The following is an 18270-nucleotide window of genomic DNA, read 5'->3' as shown; positions in this document are numbered from 1 at the left end:
CCTTGGGTTTAGAGCAGAGATGGACAACTGCCGGGCCCGCATATCAATTTCCAAAAACAGATATCAATTTTTTTATATCAATTTTTTTTAATTTGGTTGTGCATCAGCAGTTAATCTTGTGTCAGTCACTGACTGCTGCGCAATTAGCCCATGTCAGCTAACATTTTTAAGATTGGTAAGTCCAGCCAGCTATCTAAACTTGTAGTGATCATGGTCAAAATACAGACTGGGGGGCCCCCATTGATTATGTTCGTCACTCTCACTCGGATATCATATTCAAAACTGCAAACATTTCTCTCTACCCCATCGCAAAATGTGTAGAGTCAGGGATCGCGACTCAGTGTCCACGTCGATGGCATCTTCCGATTCACACAGCCCTGTCCTTTTCGTTTAGGTATGAACTACAATTTAGTAGATATTAAGATGGTGCCGAAGAGGATCGCAGAATTTTTACATTCTCTTAACTGTGCTATTTTGTTCGTTTTTTTTTGTGTTGTTTAACTTATTTTGTTGTACATAATGTTTCTGCTCCCGTCCCTTATGACCAAAAATAACTTATCGACATAGGAACAGGGATTATTCACTTCGAGCTAGAAGAAGCTTTTTCCTTTAACGAGTTCGATGAGAAGGATATACTGCTTTCCCGGGAACAGGCCCAAATCCTCGTCATTTGCGTGAAGAGAAGATGGAGGAAAAGGGGGCGCAGGTCGGGCTGCCTTCTGAGAATCCGTAGGCGAGCGAGTAAACTCCCACTGCCATCCGTTCTACTAGCTAACGTGCAATCATTGGAAAATAAAATTGATGACCTTTGATTAAGATTATCCTACCAACGGGACATTAAAAACTGTAATATCTTATGTTTCACCGAGTGTTGGCTGAACGAAGACATGGATAATATAGAGCTAGCAGGATTTTCTATGCATCAGCAGAAGTGAAGAAGATACGTCTGGTAAGACGAGGGGCGGGGGTGTGTGTGTATTTGTCAATAACAGCTGGTGCGCAATGTCTAATATTAAAGAAGTTTCGAGGTATTGCTCGCCTGAGCTAGAGTACCTTAAGATAATCTGTAGACCACACTATCTACCAAGAGTTCTCTAGATTATTTGTAGCCTTCTATTTACCACCACAGACCGATGCTGGCACTAAGACCGCACTCAACCAACTACAAGCAAACAAGAAAATGCTCATCCAGAAGTGGCGCTACTAGTGGACAGGGACTTTAATGCAGGCAAACTTAAATATGTTTTACCACATTTTTACCAGCATGTCACATGTGTAACCAGAGGGGAAAAAACTAGACCACCTTTACTGCACACACAGATGCATACAAAGCTCTCCCCCGCCCTGCATTTGGCAAATCTGACCATAATTCTATCCTCCTGATTCCTGTTTACAAGCAAAAACTAAAGCAGGAGGTACCAGTGACTCGCTCAATACGGAAGTGGTCAGATGACGCAGATGCTACGCTACAGGACTGTTTTGCTAGCACAGACTGGAATATGTTCCGGGATTTATCCAGTGACATTGAGGAGTATACCACCTCAGTCATCAGCTTCATCAATAAGTGTATTGACAACGCCGTCCCCACAGTGACCGTATGTCCAAATCCCAACCAGAAGCCATGGATTACAGGCAACATCCGCATCGAGCTTAAGGCTAGAGCTGCCGCTTTCAAGGAGCGGGACTCTAACCCGGAAGCTTATAAGAAATACCACTATGTCCTCAGACAAACCATCAAACAAGCAAAGCATCAATACAGGATTAAGATTGAATCCTACTACACCGGCTCTCACGCTCGTCGTCTGTGGCAAGGCTTAAACTATTACAGACTACCAAGGGAAACCCAGATGCGAGCTGCCCAGTGACGCGAGCCTACCAGACAAGATAAATGCCTTTTAATGCTCGCTTCGAGGCAAGCAACACTGAAGCATGCACGAGAGCACCAGCTGTTCTGGATGACTGTGTGATAACGCTCTCGGTAGCCGATGTGAGCAAGACCTTTAAACAGGTCCACATTCACAAAGCCGTGGGGCCAGATGGATTACCAAGACATGTACTCAAAGCATGCCAGACCAACTGGCAAGTGTCTTCACTGACATTTTCAACATCTCCCTGACCGAGTCTGTAATACCTACATGTTTCAAGCAGACCACCATAGTCCCTGTGCCCAAGGAAGTGAAGGTAACCTGCCTGAATGATTACCGCCCCATAGCACTCACATTGGTAGCCATGAAGTGCTTTGAAAGGCTGGTCATGGCTCACATCAACAGCATCCTCCCGGATACCCTAGACCCACTCCAATCCGCATACCGCCCCAACAGATCCACAGATGACGCAACCTCAATCACACTCCACACTGCCCTTTCCCACCTGGACAAAAGGAACACCTATGTGAGAATGCTGTTCATTGACTACAGCTCAGCGTTCAACACCATAGTGACGACGAAGCGCATCACAAAGCTAAGGACCCTGGGACTTAACACCTCCCTCTACAACTGGATCCTGGACTTCTTGACGGGCCACCCCCAGGTGGTAAGGGTAGGCAACAACATGTCTACCATGCTGATCCTCAACACTGGGGCCCCTCAGGGGTGTGTACTTAGTCCCCACCTGTACTCCCTGTTCACCCATGACTGCGTGGCCAAACACGACTCCAACACCATCATTAAGTTTGCTGATGACACAAGTGGTAGGCCTGATCACCAACAACGGATGGACAGCCTATAGGAAGGAGGTCAGTGTGGTGCACCAGGACAACAACCTCTCCCTCAATGTGAGCAAGACAAAGGAGCTGATCATGGACTACAAGAAAAGGCAGGCCGAACAGGCCCCCATTAACATCGACGGGGCTGTAGTGGAGCGGGTTGATAGCTTCAAGTTCCTTGGTGTCCACATCACCAACAAACTATCATGGTCCAAAACACACCAAGACAGTCGTGAAGAGGGCACAACAAAACATTTTCCCCCTCAGGAGACTGAAAAGATTTGGCATAGGTCCCCAGATCCTCAAAGTTCTACAGATGCACCATCGAGAGCATCCTAACTGGTCACGGCCTGGTATGACAACTGAGGCGCTACGTAAGGCGCTACAGAGGGTATTGCGTACGGCCCAGTACATCACTGGGGCCAAGCTTGCTGCCATCCAGGACCTCTATACCAGGCGGTGTCAGAGGAAGGCCCTAAAAATTGTCAGACTCCAGTCACAGACTGTTTTCTCTGCTACCGCACGGCAAGCAGTATCAGAGCTTGCCGTCTAGGACCAAAAGGCTCCTTAACAGCTTCTACCCCCAAGTCATAAGACTTCTGAACAATTAATCAATGGTTACCGGACCCCATTTGTTTTGTACACTGCTGCTATTTGCTGTTTTATTATCTATGCATAGTCACTTCACCCCTACCTACATGTCAAATTACCTCAACTAACCTGTAAACCCGCACACTGACTCGGTACCGGTAAATCCTTTTTATAGCCTCTTATTTTATTGTTACTTGTTATACTTTAGTTTATTTGGTCAACTCTTCTTGAACCGCACTGTTGGTTAAAGGCTTGTAAGTAAGCATTTCACAGTAAGGTCTACACTTGTTGTATGCGGCGCATGTGACAATTTTATTTTATTTGAATTTATTGTTGTCAGCAGAAAAGATCCACAGATGCAATTGGAATAACGAGAGTAAATGATTTCAGTGTTGAATATTCCTGAGTAAAATATTGCATCCAGGCATTGTGACTTTTGACTTATCATAGCTGACTATTTACCCACAACATATTTATGTCCACCATGATGGGTTTAACAACAATTAAGTAATTCTGTAACTACAGTATAGGACTCAAACGTAGTGAGGATGGGTAAACGCTCCATGTTGAAAGTGTGTTTGTCTGTATCACCTGTTTCTTCTAGGAGGAAGAGTTGCTGTTGGTGAAGGAGGAGGGGTGTGAGGAGGGTCTTGGGAACCCTGAGGGGACCATGATCATGGAGGACAACCAGACTACATCTCCTCCTGAGCTGCACAGTACCACACATAGTCTCACTGAGGTGAGCCCACTGTGAACTACTGTCTGTATGGTATTAGGTCAGGGCCTGTATCCACAAACCCTCTCAGAGAATGAGTGCTGATCTAGGATCAGTGGAAGCCTTTAATATATTTATGAATAAGGTTATGTAGATGGGTGGGGAACTGATCCTGTATCAGTACTCCTACTCTGAGACTCTGTGGATCCGGGCCCAGGTCTTCATTAATTTAGAGTGGGACCATGCCTTTTCAATGTTCAAACCATTAAAGAGTGTCAAGTAATAAAATCAACTAACACTTTTGCATAGTACTCATAGAAACCCCTAATTTCCCAATCAGAAGATGCTCCCAATCAGATGGTGCTCCTATCAGATTTCTTGATCCAATATCCTCTCACTCTTTATCTCACTAAAGTCAGTAGACATGGAGGATGGGAAGCCTGATCTGCTGCTGGTCAAAGAGGAGACAATAGAAGACGAACCAGAGAGCATTGACCTGCTGAGTGGATTAAAGATGGGGGAGCAAGGTAAGGGAGAAATACAAATAGCCTCCATACAGTAATAGATCTTCAATGGGGATAGTGATGCACCTGGCTATGTGTTCTTATTTTTCTTCATTCATAAAATTATATCAATACAACTTGTGTTTACATACAAAAACATACAGGTGGTTGGCTGGAGGCTAACAGAGGAGACTGGGCATCCATCTTGGATTCCCAGACCGGTGCAGCCACTGAGCAGGCAAGGACCAGAGGTGACATAGTGGAGTCCTGTGGATGGGACAGTGTCCTTAACTCTGGGCTGGGGAACAACGCTGTTAACCAGAAACAGACTGTCGAACACAAAACAACAACCAAACTTAGTACCCATGACAACAGACTGGCTGAGACCAGGGCGAGGCGTAGATTTGGTCTGCGGGGACGAGGAGGTGTACATATGCAGCAGGAGGGAACAGATACAGACTCGGCTAGCGACGCTCCGTCCTGCTCCTATAGTTGTGATTCAGAGAGACTGATGGCGCCTCAGGTTAACTCCCTAACAGATGCTGCCTTCAGCCTGCCTTCTATAGGATCTATCAACTGGAACATGGACCCTGCGACAACACAGACACTCCCTGGTCTTCATCCTCCTCACACTCTCCTAATGTTAAACCAGACCTCAGACAATGCCAGTGCCTCAACACTAAATGGCTACACAAGCCCATTGGCAAATAACAGTAGTAGTGACGCTATCAGTAGATCCGGTGGCAAAGAGAAGCGCTTTCTGTGTCCATTCTGTGGGAAGGCCTTCAGTTTCCCAAAACAGGTGGAGATCCACCAGAGGATGCACACGGGGGAGAAACCGTTCAGCTGCCACCTGTGCCTGGCCAGTTTCTCCGACTCGTCCAACCTGAAGAGGCACCAGAGAGTTCACACAGGGGAGAAACCCTTCACCTGCCCCCAGTGTGAGAAGAAGTTTTCCCACCAGCACCATCTGAAGAAGCACCTGAAGGTTCACACGGGAGAAAGGCTGTAGGCACTGCGAGAAGAGGTTCTCAGAGAGGAGCTACCTCAGGATACACCAGAAGAAAAACCATTCCACTCAATAACATCGAAAGAAGCCATTCCACTCGATAGCTTCTGACATTTCAATCAAACCCTGCATTAAAGCTAGACTCAGCTAGATGATGTACATGCACAAAGTGGGTCAATTTGCGCGACAACTAAGCGTGAGGCTTAACTTCTGCGGTTTTGGTACCACAGCTACCATGTTGTAGCAACGTGAAGCGAACCCGTGTGCATGCAGATACAGCTGGATGAGGTGAACTGAGGAAAGAATGTGTATGATGAGGCAGAGTAGTGATGTTGAACCTTTTACAGAGTATTCTAAAATGTATTTTTTATCAACATAGTGAGAAGTTATTATACTTGTAACAGATTGTTTTTGAAAGTAGGGGAGAGTGGGGTAAGTTGAGCCTTTTCATACATTCAGGGAGCTTGCAATTGGCATGTTGACTGCAGGAATGTCCACCAGAGCTGTTGCCAGAGAATTGAATGTTCACTTCCTGCCTCTTACGTTGTTTTTGTGAAATTGGCAGTTTGTCCAACTGGCCTTGCAACTGCAGGCCACGTATATAGCATCCTGTGGGCAAGCGGTTTCTGATGTCAGTGTTATGAACAGATTGCCCCATGGTGGGGTTATTGTATGGGCAGACATAAGCTACGGACAACAAACACAATTGCATTTTTATTGTTGGTAATTTGAATACACAGATCTGTGACCAACAGATGCACATCTGTATTTCATGTCACGTGAAATCCATTGATTAGGGCCTATTGAATTTATTTCAATTGACTGATTTCCGTATATGAACTGTAACTCAGTAAATTTTGGGAAATTGTTGCATATTGAATTTTATATTTTTGTTCAGTATATTTCAGGATGTTGTGTATCCCTGGAAATAATCTGAATGTATTTAAACATTACAGTTTAGAAAACAGACCACTTTTTTTCAACAAGCTATTGGCTCAACTTATGGGGTAAGTTGAGCTGCGGGACAGGGTAAGCTACACATTTTTGTTCTGTACCATTTTTATTTACCAAAGAACATTTTGAAAACCCCCCCCCCCCCCCAAAAGAAAGAAATTCAACACAATTGCTTTTTGGTATTTTAATTATTTAAAAAATGAACACAAGCTTAACACCTAACATAGTGTCCTCCAAGCTCATCACTAAGCTAAGGACCCTGCGACTGAACACCTTCCTCTGCAACTGGATCCTGGACTTCCTGACGGGCCGCCCCCAGGTGGTGAGGGTAGACGACAACACATCCACTACACTGATAATTAACACGGAGGCCCCACAAGGGTGCATCCTCAGCCCCCTCCTGTACTCCCTCTATACCCACGACTGCGTGGCCTCACACAGTTCCAACTCCATCATCAAGTTTGCTGACGACATGACAGTAGTAGGCCTGATTACCAACAACGATGAGAAGGCCTACAGAGAGGAGGTAGGCACTCTGATGATGTGGTGCCAGGCAAATAACCTCTCCCTAAAAATCAGCAAACCAGGAGGAACCAGGCTGGATGCCCCCCATCCTCATCAACGGGACTGCCATGGAGAAGGGAAAAAAAAACATTTAAGTTCCTCAGCGTACACATCTCCAAGGAGCGGAAATGGTCAAATCACACAGACACTGTGGTGAAGAAGGCAAGACTGCGAGTCTTCAACCTCAGGAGGCTTGATGCCTGTCCCCGAGGGTCCTCACAGTGTTCTACAAGAGCACCATTGAGAGCACACTGTCGAGCTGCATCACAGCCTGGTATGGAAACTCCACCGCCGCTGACCGCAAGGCTCTACAGAAGGTGGTACGCCCATTTGAACACAGCATTGGGTTCACACTGCCTGTCCTTCGGGACACCTAAAACACCAGGTGTCGCAGGAAGGCCAAGAAGATCATCAGGGACCCTTAGCCACCAGAGCAACTGCCTGTTCTCCCCGCTTCCATCACTCAGTACTGCAAAAACTGTCAGACTGGCCTATAGCTTCTACACCCAGACCATCAGGCTGCTGAATAATCACCGCTAGACAGCTACCCGCCCCCCCGGACTTCCTACCCTCTGCCCCCCAATGGGCACTCTTCACCCCCCAACTGACATTTACCCTGCCCCCACCCTCCAATGGACATTTATCATTGTTGTAAATATGCATATTGTTATTTTTTATTATCGTTTCATTCACTTTTTTTTTACCTGCACTGTTGGAGCTCGGAGCTTAAAAATGTCTCCGTACCCTGCTGTTACACAAATTACACCTGTGCATGTGACTAATAAACTCATGTAATCAATACCTGGGGCTGACAGAAACGTCTATCTCTATGATACAAACACCACAGTATCCATGATGAACAGGGCAGGTCACCCTGGGCTTCAGCCTTCACAGAGAGTGGTGGGAGACCCCCCTAGTGGTAGTCTATCAGGAAGTCTCTTCTCCTTCAGGTTTTTTTTACCTGCACTGTTGGAGCTCGGAGCTTAAAAATGTCTCCGTACCCTGCTGTTACACAAATTACACCTGTGCATGTGACTAATAAACTCATGTAATCAATACCTGGGGCTGACAGAAACGTCTATCTCTATGATACAAACACCACAGTATCCATGATGAACAGGGCAGGTCACCCTGGGCTTCAGCCTTCACAGAGAGTGGTGGGAGACCCCCCTAGTGGTAGTCTATCAGGAAGTCTCTTCTCCTTCAGGGTCTCATCTAATGCCTAGTGACTGAGTCTGTAAAAAGCCTTGAGTTGGACCCTATTTTTACCCCACCAATACAGATCGTGTAAGGATGGGCGTTCACCACAAGAGGTACCTAGTCTATAGCACAACACACAATCCTAACAACACCCAAACAATGGCTAGAAGTCAAGGAGGGAGCTCAAAGACTAACCCCCTGAGGGTAGTGGCTCCTGCTCTACCTCATCTGGTGTCATTGGGTCACAACGTGGGAGGCTGAACGTTAGGTCAGACGGGAATAAGCCGTACAACTGCCTCACGTGTGGGAGGCGCTTCACTGAGGCGAACTATGTGAAGAGGCACCAGATCATTCACACCAAAGAGGCAAATTAAGTGCAATTTATGTTACAATAGCTTCTCCTTTCTGAGTTACTTTCAGACATAGGTCCACAATGGGGAGAAATCGTAGCAGTGTGGCTGAGATGTTCAAAGGGAACCATTCTTTGGCTGACATATTATAGTTATCATGTGAAGTGTCTTGGGGTAAAAGTGTAATTAACCACATAACCCTCTGTTAAATTGTCATTTGAAACAGGATTGTGTAAATACCTGTTTTTACAGAGACCGTTAACCTAAGCTAGAACAAGAAGTTGAATATTTACCTTACTGAGCTGAATAAAGAAATAAAGTAATTATATTATTTTATACTCTTACTAACACACTGTTCTTTCTAAACACGAGCTTAAAAGATACTGATCATAGGATAATTGATGTGTAACGTAATAAGCAGTACCGTATTTAAAAGAACAGCGCGCAAACTTTTTTTAATTTCACCACACCCTTTGACCTATGACTCGCACCAATAAGATCGTTTCTCTTCAGTGTAAACGGAAGTGAACAGTGACAAGGAACAATTTCCACGTTAACATTGTTATTTAGACGTGTATTAACACCCTGGACCTCAAAATATGATTCGTTTAACTGTACAGCATCACATACTTACCCCAGGTAGTGTTTAATTTGCGTTGGAGACAGGGCTTGGTTGATATATGTTATATAGGTAACGCTGCTGACGTTAGCTAACTGTAACGTTATGATTTTTCACACTCAAATAGCCTCCATCATGGAGGTGTTAGCGAATGCAGCCGTGGCAGAGATCTGTAAACTCGTAGACGACGACTATGCAGTGTTTCGTTTGGAAATAAGTCAAAGCCAGAAAGAAATCGTCGCATTGCGGAGGAAACTACAGCTACTAGAACTGAAGGTGTCACGGGAGCGCGCAGAGAGAACAATGCGAGAGCGCCTCCTCGCCAGTCGTCCCAGAAGTGTCAAGATCCTCGACCGATACAGAGGAATGGCAAGAGGTACATTTTGCCCCGTTCCCCTCTGCTCGTGTGTTTGGATAGTAATGCAATAATTCCTCTGATTACATAGCTATCTTGCAAGAAGTTATGAAAAGTGTTACCTTACATCATTGACAATTCTAGACAGTGTCAGTAGTGTACAATAGACAGTTGTGTCATTGACGATAGCTCACCTGCCTAACCACCTCTTTCCCCACAATCACTCTCAGGTGAAGGACATCTCACTGGAGCCTACAGGAGCTTTGGGAAGCCAGCGGGACACAACACATGGAGAGATAACCAGCCAATCACCGTTGATGAGGGGAGAGGAACCTCAACCCAGCATGTTATCATGATAGAGGTTAGTGTAATAGTGTGTCAGAAATATTTCATACCCCTTGACTTATTACACATTTTGTGTTATACCCTTAATTTAAAATAGATTAAATTGCTTTTTCCCCCACCCATCTACACACAATACCTTATAATGACAAAGTGAAAACATGTTTTAAGAAATGTTAGCAAATTTATTGAAAAATATATACATAAATATCTCATTTAGATAAGTATTCAGATTCCTGACACAATTTATAGAATCACCTTTGGCAGCAATTACAGCTGTGAGTGAGTCTTTCTGGGTATGTCTCTGCTTTCCACACCTGGATTGTGCAACCTTTGCCCATTATTCTTTAAATGTTTTTTTTAAAGCTTTGTGAAATTCATTGTTTATCATTGCTAGACATTATTTTTCAGGTCTTGCCATATATTTAAAAGGAGATTTAAGTAATCTGTAACTCGGCCACTTAGGAACCTTCATTGTCTTCTTGGTAGCAACTACAGTGTATATTTGGCATTGTGTTTTAGGTTATTGCCCTGCTGAAAGGTCTATTCTTCTTCCAGTGTCTGGTTAAAAGCAGACTGAACCAGGTTTTCTGCTAGGATTTTGCCTGTGCTTAGCTTCTTATCGTTATTTTTTAAAATCTTAAACTCCCCAGTGCTTAACGTTTACAAGCATACCCATAACACTATGCTTGAATAACCCATAACACTATGCTTGAATAACCCATAACCACTATGCTTGAAAATATGGAGAGTGGTACTCAGTAATGTGTTGTATTGGATTTGCCCCAAACATAATACTTTGTTTTCAGGACAAAACGTTTATTGCTTTGCCACATTTTTTGCAGCATTACTTTAGTGCCTTGTTGCAAACAGGATGCATTTTTAGGATTTGTTTAATTCTGTACAGGCTTCCTTCTTTTCTCTCTGTCAATTAGGTTAGTATTGTGGAGTAACTACAATGTTGTTGATCCATCACAGCCATTAAACTCTGTCACTGTTTTAAAGTCATCCCTGAGCAGTTTCCTCCTTCTCCGGCAACTGACTTAGGAAGGATGCCTGTATCTTTGTAGTGACTCTGTGTATTGATACACCATCCTAAGTGTAATTAATAACTTCACCATGCTCAAAGGCATATTCAATGCCTGCTTTAAAAAAAATATTTCAACCCATCTACCAATAGGTGCCCTTCTTTGCAAGGCAATGGAAAATCTCCCTGGCCTTTGTGGTTGAATTTGTGTTTGAAATGCAATGCTCAACTGAGAGACATTACAGAAAATTGTACAGAGATGAGGTAGTCGTTTAAAAAAATCACATCACATCACAGAGTGAGTCCATTCAACTTATAATGTGACTTGTTAAGCACATTTTTAGTCCTGATCTTATTTAGACTTGCCATAACAAAGGGATTTAATACGTATTGACTCAAGACATTTCAGCTTTTCATTTTTTATTCATTTGTAAAAAAAAATGTTAAAAATATGGCGGAAACATGATTCCTCTTTGACATGATGGGGTATTGTCTGTTGGCCAGTGACACAACAAAATCTAAATGTAATCCATTTTAAATTCGGGCTGGAACAAACAAAATGTGGAAAAGGTCAAGGCGTGTGAATACTTTATAAAGAGAGTATATCTCCCACTGTGGCGTCTGTGAAAGCATGGGCCATTGAGACGGTGACGGAAATCTCAATTTTGAAGTAGTACATTTTATTTTTCTACTACTTCTATGAGATGGCAAACAAACTGAAAGGGTGCTCACTGCCACCTAGAGTCTGTTGCTTGAGCAGGTATAAAGTCAATGTTGATGATTTACTGGCACCTGCATTTACTCACAAGTATAATTAATTGGCTGATCAAAGATCCTTCCTGATGACCTGAATAGAATTATGTGATCCTTCCTTAACCCACAGAAAGTCCCACTGAGTTGACTGCTTCAAAACGGTGTAAGTCCTCAATGGCTTTGCCCATGCTAAAACAGGATTTTGGGCACCTGAGTCCTCTATCTCTGTGGTACATCCTCATTTATCTGCCATAACGGAGCTTGTGAGTCTTCCCTATGACGTTGTTATCCAATTTAACTCATGTACCGGTAATAACCCTCTCTCTTCTTGTCAGTCTGCAGATGTAGAGGCGGCAGATCCTGGAGGATCATCTCTGGTCAAGCAGGAAAGGTCTGAAGGAGAGGTGGACCCACGACACAGCAGAGACATCCAGACTGGAGCAGCGGCTGTAGTTGCGCCCCTTGTTGCCATGGAGGACCACGTGACCGCCGTGCAGCCCAGGACCCGACGCAGCATCACAGAGGTCAATGGAACGCTGAATGCCATCGTCAAGTCAGACACCGAGACTTTAACACAAAGGCTCTTACACACAGGATCTGACCACAGATCAGACCCAGAGAGACTGGAGCCGGGGCAACTGGGCTGTCCTCCTGCTCCTGGCTCAGAATATTTACTTTACGGTAACCCAAGCCCAAGGACGCCTCATTCCCATCGAGACTCAGGTGACGCATTAGAGACTGGCAATAATCCGTCTTGTTCTTACACGACAGAGATGGACCCTTGCAACATGACCTTGGGTTTAGAGACCCAGAATGATCTGTCTAGAGGGGACTGGAACCAGTACAGTAGTAGTGTATACTCCGAAAGGTGCTTAGATAAGAAAGGGGAGGGTTTGGTCGTAGATGAAGTGACTGTGAAAGTGGAGGGCGACATTTCTCCCACATGGAATGCAGATAGTGACCTAAGAGACGGACACTCACAGGGCAGAGATTTCTTAGATTACAGGGAATGCTTAGAAACTAATCCAAATGTCACGACCCACTCCCCTTTACTCGCTCTCAGAGATCGCGACTTAGTGTCCTCATCGATGGGGCCTTCCGATTCACACAACTGCCTTTTTGATCACGTATTGAACTCAAACGACAGGGCTAGAGCCCAGATTCAGGGAGGGGGAGCCACATCAGGCAATAGTAAAGAGAAACGGTTCCTCTGCATGTTCTGTAGCAAAGGCTTCACCTGCCCCCAAAAAGTGAAGATCCACCAGAGGATCCACACAGGGGAGAAACGCTTCAGGTGTACCCAGTGTCACATGCGCTTTGCCCAGGCTGGTGACCTGAAGAGGCACCAGAGGGTCCACACAGGGGTGAAACCCTTCAGCTGTACCCAGTGTCATATGCGCTTCGCCCAGGCTGGCCACCTGAAGAGGCACCAGAGGGTCCACACAGGGGAGAAACCCTACAGCTGCCCCCAGTGTGAGAAGAGGTTCTCCCGCCAGGACCAGCTGAAGATGCACCTGAAGGTCCACATGGGAGAAAAGCTGTTAGCTTGTACGCACTGAGCTACCTCAGGATACACCAGCAGAAAAACCATTCCACTCTATAACATAGAAAGTAACCGTTCTACTCTACAGCTTCTGACGTTTAGATCAAACCCTGCATTGAAGGCAAAGATTCATTTTCATTGTTGTCCGCAGAAAAGATCGACAGATGCGTTTGGAGTAACGGGAGTAACATATTTCGGTGTTGAATATTCCTGGGTAGAATATTGCATCCAGACATTGTATGATTTATAAGGCATATATAAGCCTAGAAAGTAAAATCTAATTGTATTTGTCACAAGTTTCGTAAACATCAGGTATAGACTAACAGTGAAATACTTACTTACGGGTCCTTTTCCGACAATGCCGAGTTAATGAGAAAAATGAAGAAAAAAATAGAAAGTAATAAGAGTAAAAAAATAAGACCGAGAATAACAATGATGAGTTAAAACAACATGGCTATATACAGGGAGTGCCAGTACCAAGTCGATGTGCAGGGATACGAGGTAACTGAGGTAGCTTTGTACATATAGATTGGTACTAGGCCTTACAAAAAATTGTATGTGTGGGGTACAGAGATGGGTAGTCCTTTAAAAATCATGTTAAACACTAATATTGCACACAGTGTCCATGCAACTTATTGTGTGACTTGTTAATCACATTTTCTTTTGTCGTGAACTTATTTAGGCTTGCCATAACAAAATGGTTGAATACCTATTGACTCAAGACATTTAAGCTTTTCATTTTTCATTAATTTGTAATCATTTCAAAAAAAATTATACCAGTTGACCAAGCGGTGATGCAGCCAGTCAAGATGCTCTTGATGGTGTAGAACTGAGGGCCCATGCCAAATCTTTTCAGCCTCCTTAGGGTGAAGAGGCATTGTCGTGCCCTCTTCACAACTGTGTTGGTGTGTTTGGACCATGATAGATCCTTTGTGATTTGGACACCAAAGAACTTGAAGCTCTTGACCTGCTCCACTACAGCCCCATTGATGTGAATGAGGGCTTGCTCAGCAATCTGTTTCCTATAGTCCACGATCAGCTCCTTTGTCTTGCCAACGTTGAGAGAGGGACTGTTATCCTGGCACGACACTACCAGGTCTATGACCTCCTCCCTATAGGCCACCGTCGTGTCGTCAGCAAACTTAATGAGGATGTTGGAGTAGTGCACGGCAGTTGTGGGTGAACAGGGAGTAAAGGAGGGGACTAAGCACGCACCCCGAGGGGCCCCCGTGTTGAGATCAGTGTGGCGAATGTGTTGTTGCCTACCTTTCTGGTTGGGATACGTACGTACAGTCATTGTGGAGACTACATTTTTGGTGCACTTATTAATGAAGCTGGTGATCAATGTGGTAAACTCTTCAAACAGTCCTGTAGGATAGCATCCGCTTCATCGGACCACTTCCGGGACCACTTGCACTGGTACTTCCCATTTGAGTTTTTGCTTGTAAGCAGGAATCATGAGGATAGCGTTATGGTCAGATTTGCCAAATGGAGGGTGAGGTCGAGTTTTGATGCGTTTCTGTGTGTGGAGTAAAGCTGATCTAGAGTTTTTTTCGCCTTTAGTTGCACAGGTGACATGCTGGTAGAAATGAGGTAAAACGGAATTCAGTTTCACTGCATTAAAATCACCGGCCACTAGGAGTGTTTTTTGTTGTTGTATTTTCTTGTTTGCTTATGGCCCCATACAGTTTGCGTCGGTTTGTACTTAGACAGCTACAAAAAATACAGATGGAAATTCTCTTAGTAAATAGTATGTTCTACAGCTTATCATGTGGTATTCTAGCTCAGGCGAGCAGAACCTTGAGACTTCCTTAATAGTAGAGATCAGGCATCAGCTGTTGTTAACAAAGAGACACACACACCTCCCCCTGAGTTTACCCAAAGCTGCTGTTCTGTCCTGCTGATGCATAGAAAAACCAGCCAGATGTATATTGTCCTTGTTCAGCCAGGACTCAGAGAAACATAGGATATTACAGTTCTTCAGGTCCCGTTGATAGGATAGTCTCGAACAGAGCTCGTCCAGTTTGTACTCCAGTGATTGTACGTTCGCCAATAGAACGGAGAGTAGATGCGTTTTTTTCACTCGGCGACGCAGTTTTGTCAGGGTGCCCGCAAGTCAGCCTCGCTTTCACCGCCGCCTCTTTCTCCTCGCAGTCTCTGTTTCATGGATATATGGCTCTCTGTGGACATGCTGTCGGAGTCGGTACAGCCACCAGGATTCTTTGTGCGTCGCTCCGACAGGAATTAACATCTCTCCAGGAAGAAGAAGGGCGGGGGTGTATGTTTCATGATTAACGATTGGTGTAATTGTAACAACATACAGGAACTCAAGTCCTTCTGTTCACTTGACCTAGAATTTCTTACAATCAAATGCCGACCGTATTATCTCCCAAGATAATTCTCGTCGGTTATTGTCACAGCCGTGTATATCCCACCTCAAGCCGATACCACGACGGCCCTCAAGGATCTCCACTGGACTCTATGCAAACTGGAAACCATATATCCTGAGGCTGCATTTATTGTAGCTGGGGACTTTAATAAAGCAAATTTGAGAACAAGGCTATCTAAATTCTATCAGCATATTGATTGTAGTACCCGGGCTGGCAAAACACTGGATCACTGCTACTCTTACTTCTGGGATGCAGAACTCAAACAGGATGTACCCGTGACAAGGACCATTCAACGCTGGTCTGACCAATCGGAATCCACACTTCAAGATTGTTTTGATCACGCGGACTGGGACATGTTCCAGGAAGCCTCAGAGAATAATATTGATTTAAACGCTGATTCTGTGATTGAGTTAATAAGGAAGTGCATAGGAGATGTTGTACCCATTGTGACTATTAAAACCTACCCTAACCAGAAACCATGGATGGTGGCATTCGTGCAAAACTGAAAGCGCGAACCTACGCATTTAACCATGGAAAGATGACCGGAATATGGCCGAATACAAAAAAAAGAAAATCAGCCATGTCACTGACACCAACGTCTTGCTTCCAGACAAACGAAACACCTTTGCCCGCTTTGAGGATATCACAGTGCCCACTAACCAAGGACAGCGGGCTCTCCTTCTCCATGGCCGACGTGAGTAAGACATTTAAACATGTTAACCCTCGCAAGGCTGCCGGCCCAGACGGCTTCCCCAGCCGCGTCCTCAAAGCATGCGCAGACCAGCTGGCTGGTGTGTTTACAGACATATTCAATCTCTCCCTATCCCAGTCTGCTGTCCTCACATGCTTCAAGATGGCCACCATTGTTCCTGTACCCAAGAAAGCAGAGGTAACTGAACTGAATGACTATCGCCCCGTAGCACTCACTTCTGTCGTCATGAAGTGCTTTGAGAGACTAGTCAAGGATCATATCACCTCCACCTTACCTGCCACCTAGACCCACTGCAACTTGCATACCGCCCCAATAGGTCCACAGACGATGCAATCGCCATCACACTCCACACTGCCCTATCCCATCTGGACAAGAGGAATAGCTATGTAAGAATGCTGTTCATTGACTACAGCTCAACATTCAACACCACGGTACCCTCCAAGCACATCATTAAGCTTGAGGCCCTGGGTCTCAAACCCACCCTGTGCAATTGGGTCCTAGACTACCAGACAGGCCGCCCCCAGGTGGTGAAGGTAGGAAACATCTCCACTTTGCTGATCCTCAACACTGGGGCCCCACAAGGGTGTGTGCTCAGCACCCTCCTGTACTCCCTGTTCACCCATGACTGCATGGCAATGCACGCCTCCAACTCAATCATCAAGTTTGCAGACAACACAACAGTAGTTGGCTTGATCACCAACAACGACGAGACAGCCTATAGGGAGGAGGTGAGGGTACTCGGAGTGTGGTGTCAGGAAACCAACCTCTCTCTCAACGTCAACAAAACAAAGGAGATGATCGTGGACTTCAGGAAACAGCAGAGGGAGCACCCCCTATCCACATCGACGGGACAGTAGTGGAGAAGGTGGAAAGTTTTAAGTTCCTCAGCATACACATCACGGACAATCTGAAATGGTCCATCCACACAGACAGTGTGGTGAAGGCGCAACAGCTCCTTTTCAACCTTAGGAGGCTGAAGAAAATTGTCTTGTCACCTAAAAAAAACGTTTACAGATGCACAATTGAGAGCATCCTGTCGGGCTGTATCACCGCCTGGTACGGAAACTGCACCGCCCACAACCGCAGGGCTCTCCAGAGGGAATTGCGGTCTGCACAATGCATCACCAGTGGCAAACTACCTGCCCTCCAGGACACCTACAGAACCCAATGTCACAGGAAGGCCAAAAGGATAATCAAGGACAACAACCACCCGAGCCACTGCCTGTTCACCCCACTACCATCCAGAAGGCGAGGTCAGTACAGGTGCATCAAAACTGGGACAGAGAGACTGAAAAATACTTTAAATCTCAAGGCCATCAGACTGTTAAACAGCCATCACTAACACAGAGAGGCTGCTGCCTACATACAGACTTGAAATCATTGGCCACTCTAACAAATGGATCACTAGTCACTTTATTAATGCCACTTTAATAATGATGTTTACATATCTTGCATTACTCATCCCATATGTGTATACTGTGTTTTATACCATCTATTGCATCTTGCCTATGCCACTCGGTCATTGCTCATCAATATACTTAGATTTGTGTGTATTAGGTAGTTGCTGTGGAATTGTTAGATTACTTGTTAGATATTGCGTCAGAACTAGAAGCACAAGCATTTTGCTACACTCAATAACATCTGCTAACCATGTGTATGTGACCAATAAAATGTGATTTGATTTGAATATGGCCTGGTCAGGGGTAAGCAATTTGTCCCGCGCCGCCGACTCATTGCAATAGAAATCTTAATGAAATCAAGGTTAGTAATCGCTGTTCTGATGTCCAGAAAACTAACTAATGGCGGAAACATTATGTACTAAAAAAGGTAAAACGGCAGCTATACAATCCAGTAGGGCTGTGATGGATTTGTTTTTGTACACCTCTGTTCGGTCCGCACCGTGAACCCGAATTAATACATAAAAAAACATTGTTATAAA

At 44.9% G+C, this 18270-nt stretch overlaps 1 protein-coding gene across 3 annotated transcripts in view; it reads left to right on the top strand.

The window, feature by feature from the left end:
* LOC109894114 (zinc finger and SCAN domain-containing protein 21-like) overlaps positions 1 to 18270 on the top strand; it is a 58242-nt gene that overhangs the window by 1760 nt on the left and 38212 nt on the right. Inside the window, exons 4-6 of one of the 3 annotated variants that reach the window (XM_031828111.1) lie at positions 3900 to 4034; positions 4426 to 4537; positions 4678 to 8098. In XM_031828111.1, the coding sequence (XP_031683971.1) occupies positions 3900 to 4034; positions 4426 to 4537; positions 4678 to 5525 (1095 nt within the window). In that variant the 3' untranslated portion in view covers positions 5526 to 8098. Of the gene's footprint in view, positions 1 to 3899; positions 4035 to 4425; positions 4538 to 4677; positions 8099 to 9077; positions 9586 to 18270 lie in introns of those variants that run through there. The other 2 variants (XM_031828110.1, XM_031828109.1) reach the window with 2 other exon arrangements.

This window comes from Oncorhynchus kisutch, linkage group LG7 (genome assembly GCF_002021735.2).
Source record: "Oncorhynchus kisutch isolate 150728-3 linkage group LG7, Okis_V2, whole genome shotgun sequence".
Classification (NCBI taxonomy): domain Eukaryota; kingdom Metazoa; phylum Chordata; class Actinopteri; order Salmoniformes; family Salmonidae; genus Oncorhynchus; species Oncorhynchus kisutch.
The sequence above is the reverse complement of the archived record's forward strand: the minus strand, read 5'-3'. Positions and strand labels throughout refer to the sequence as shown.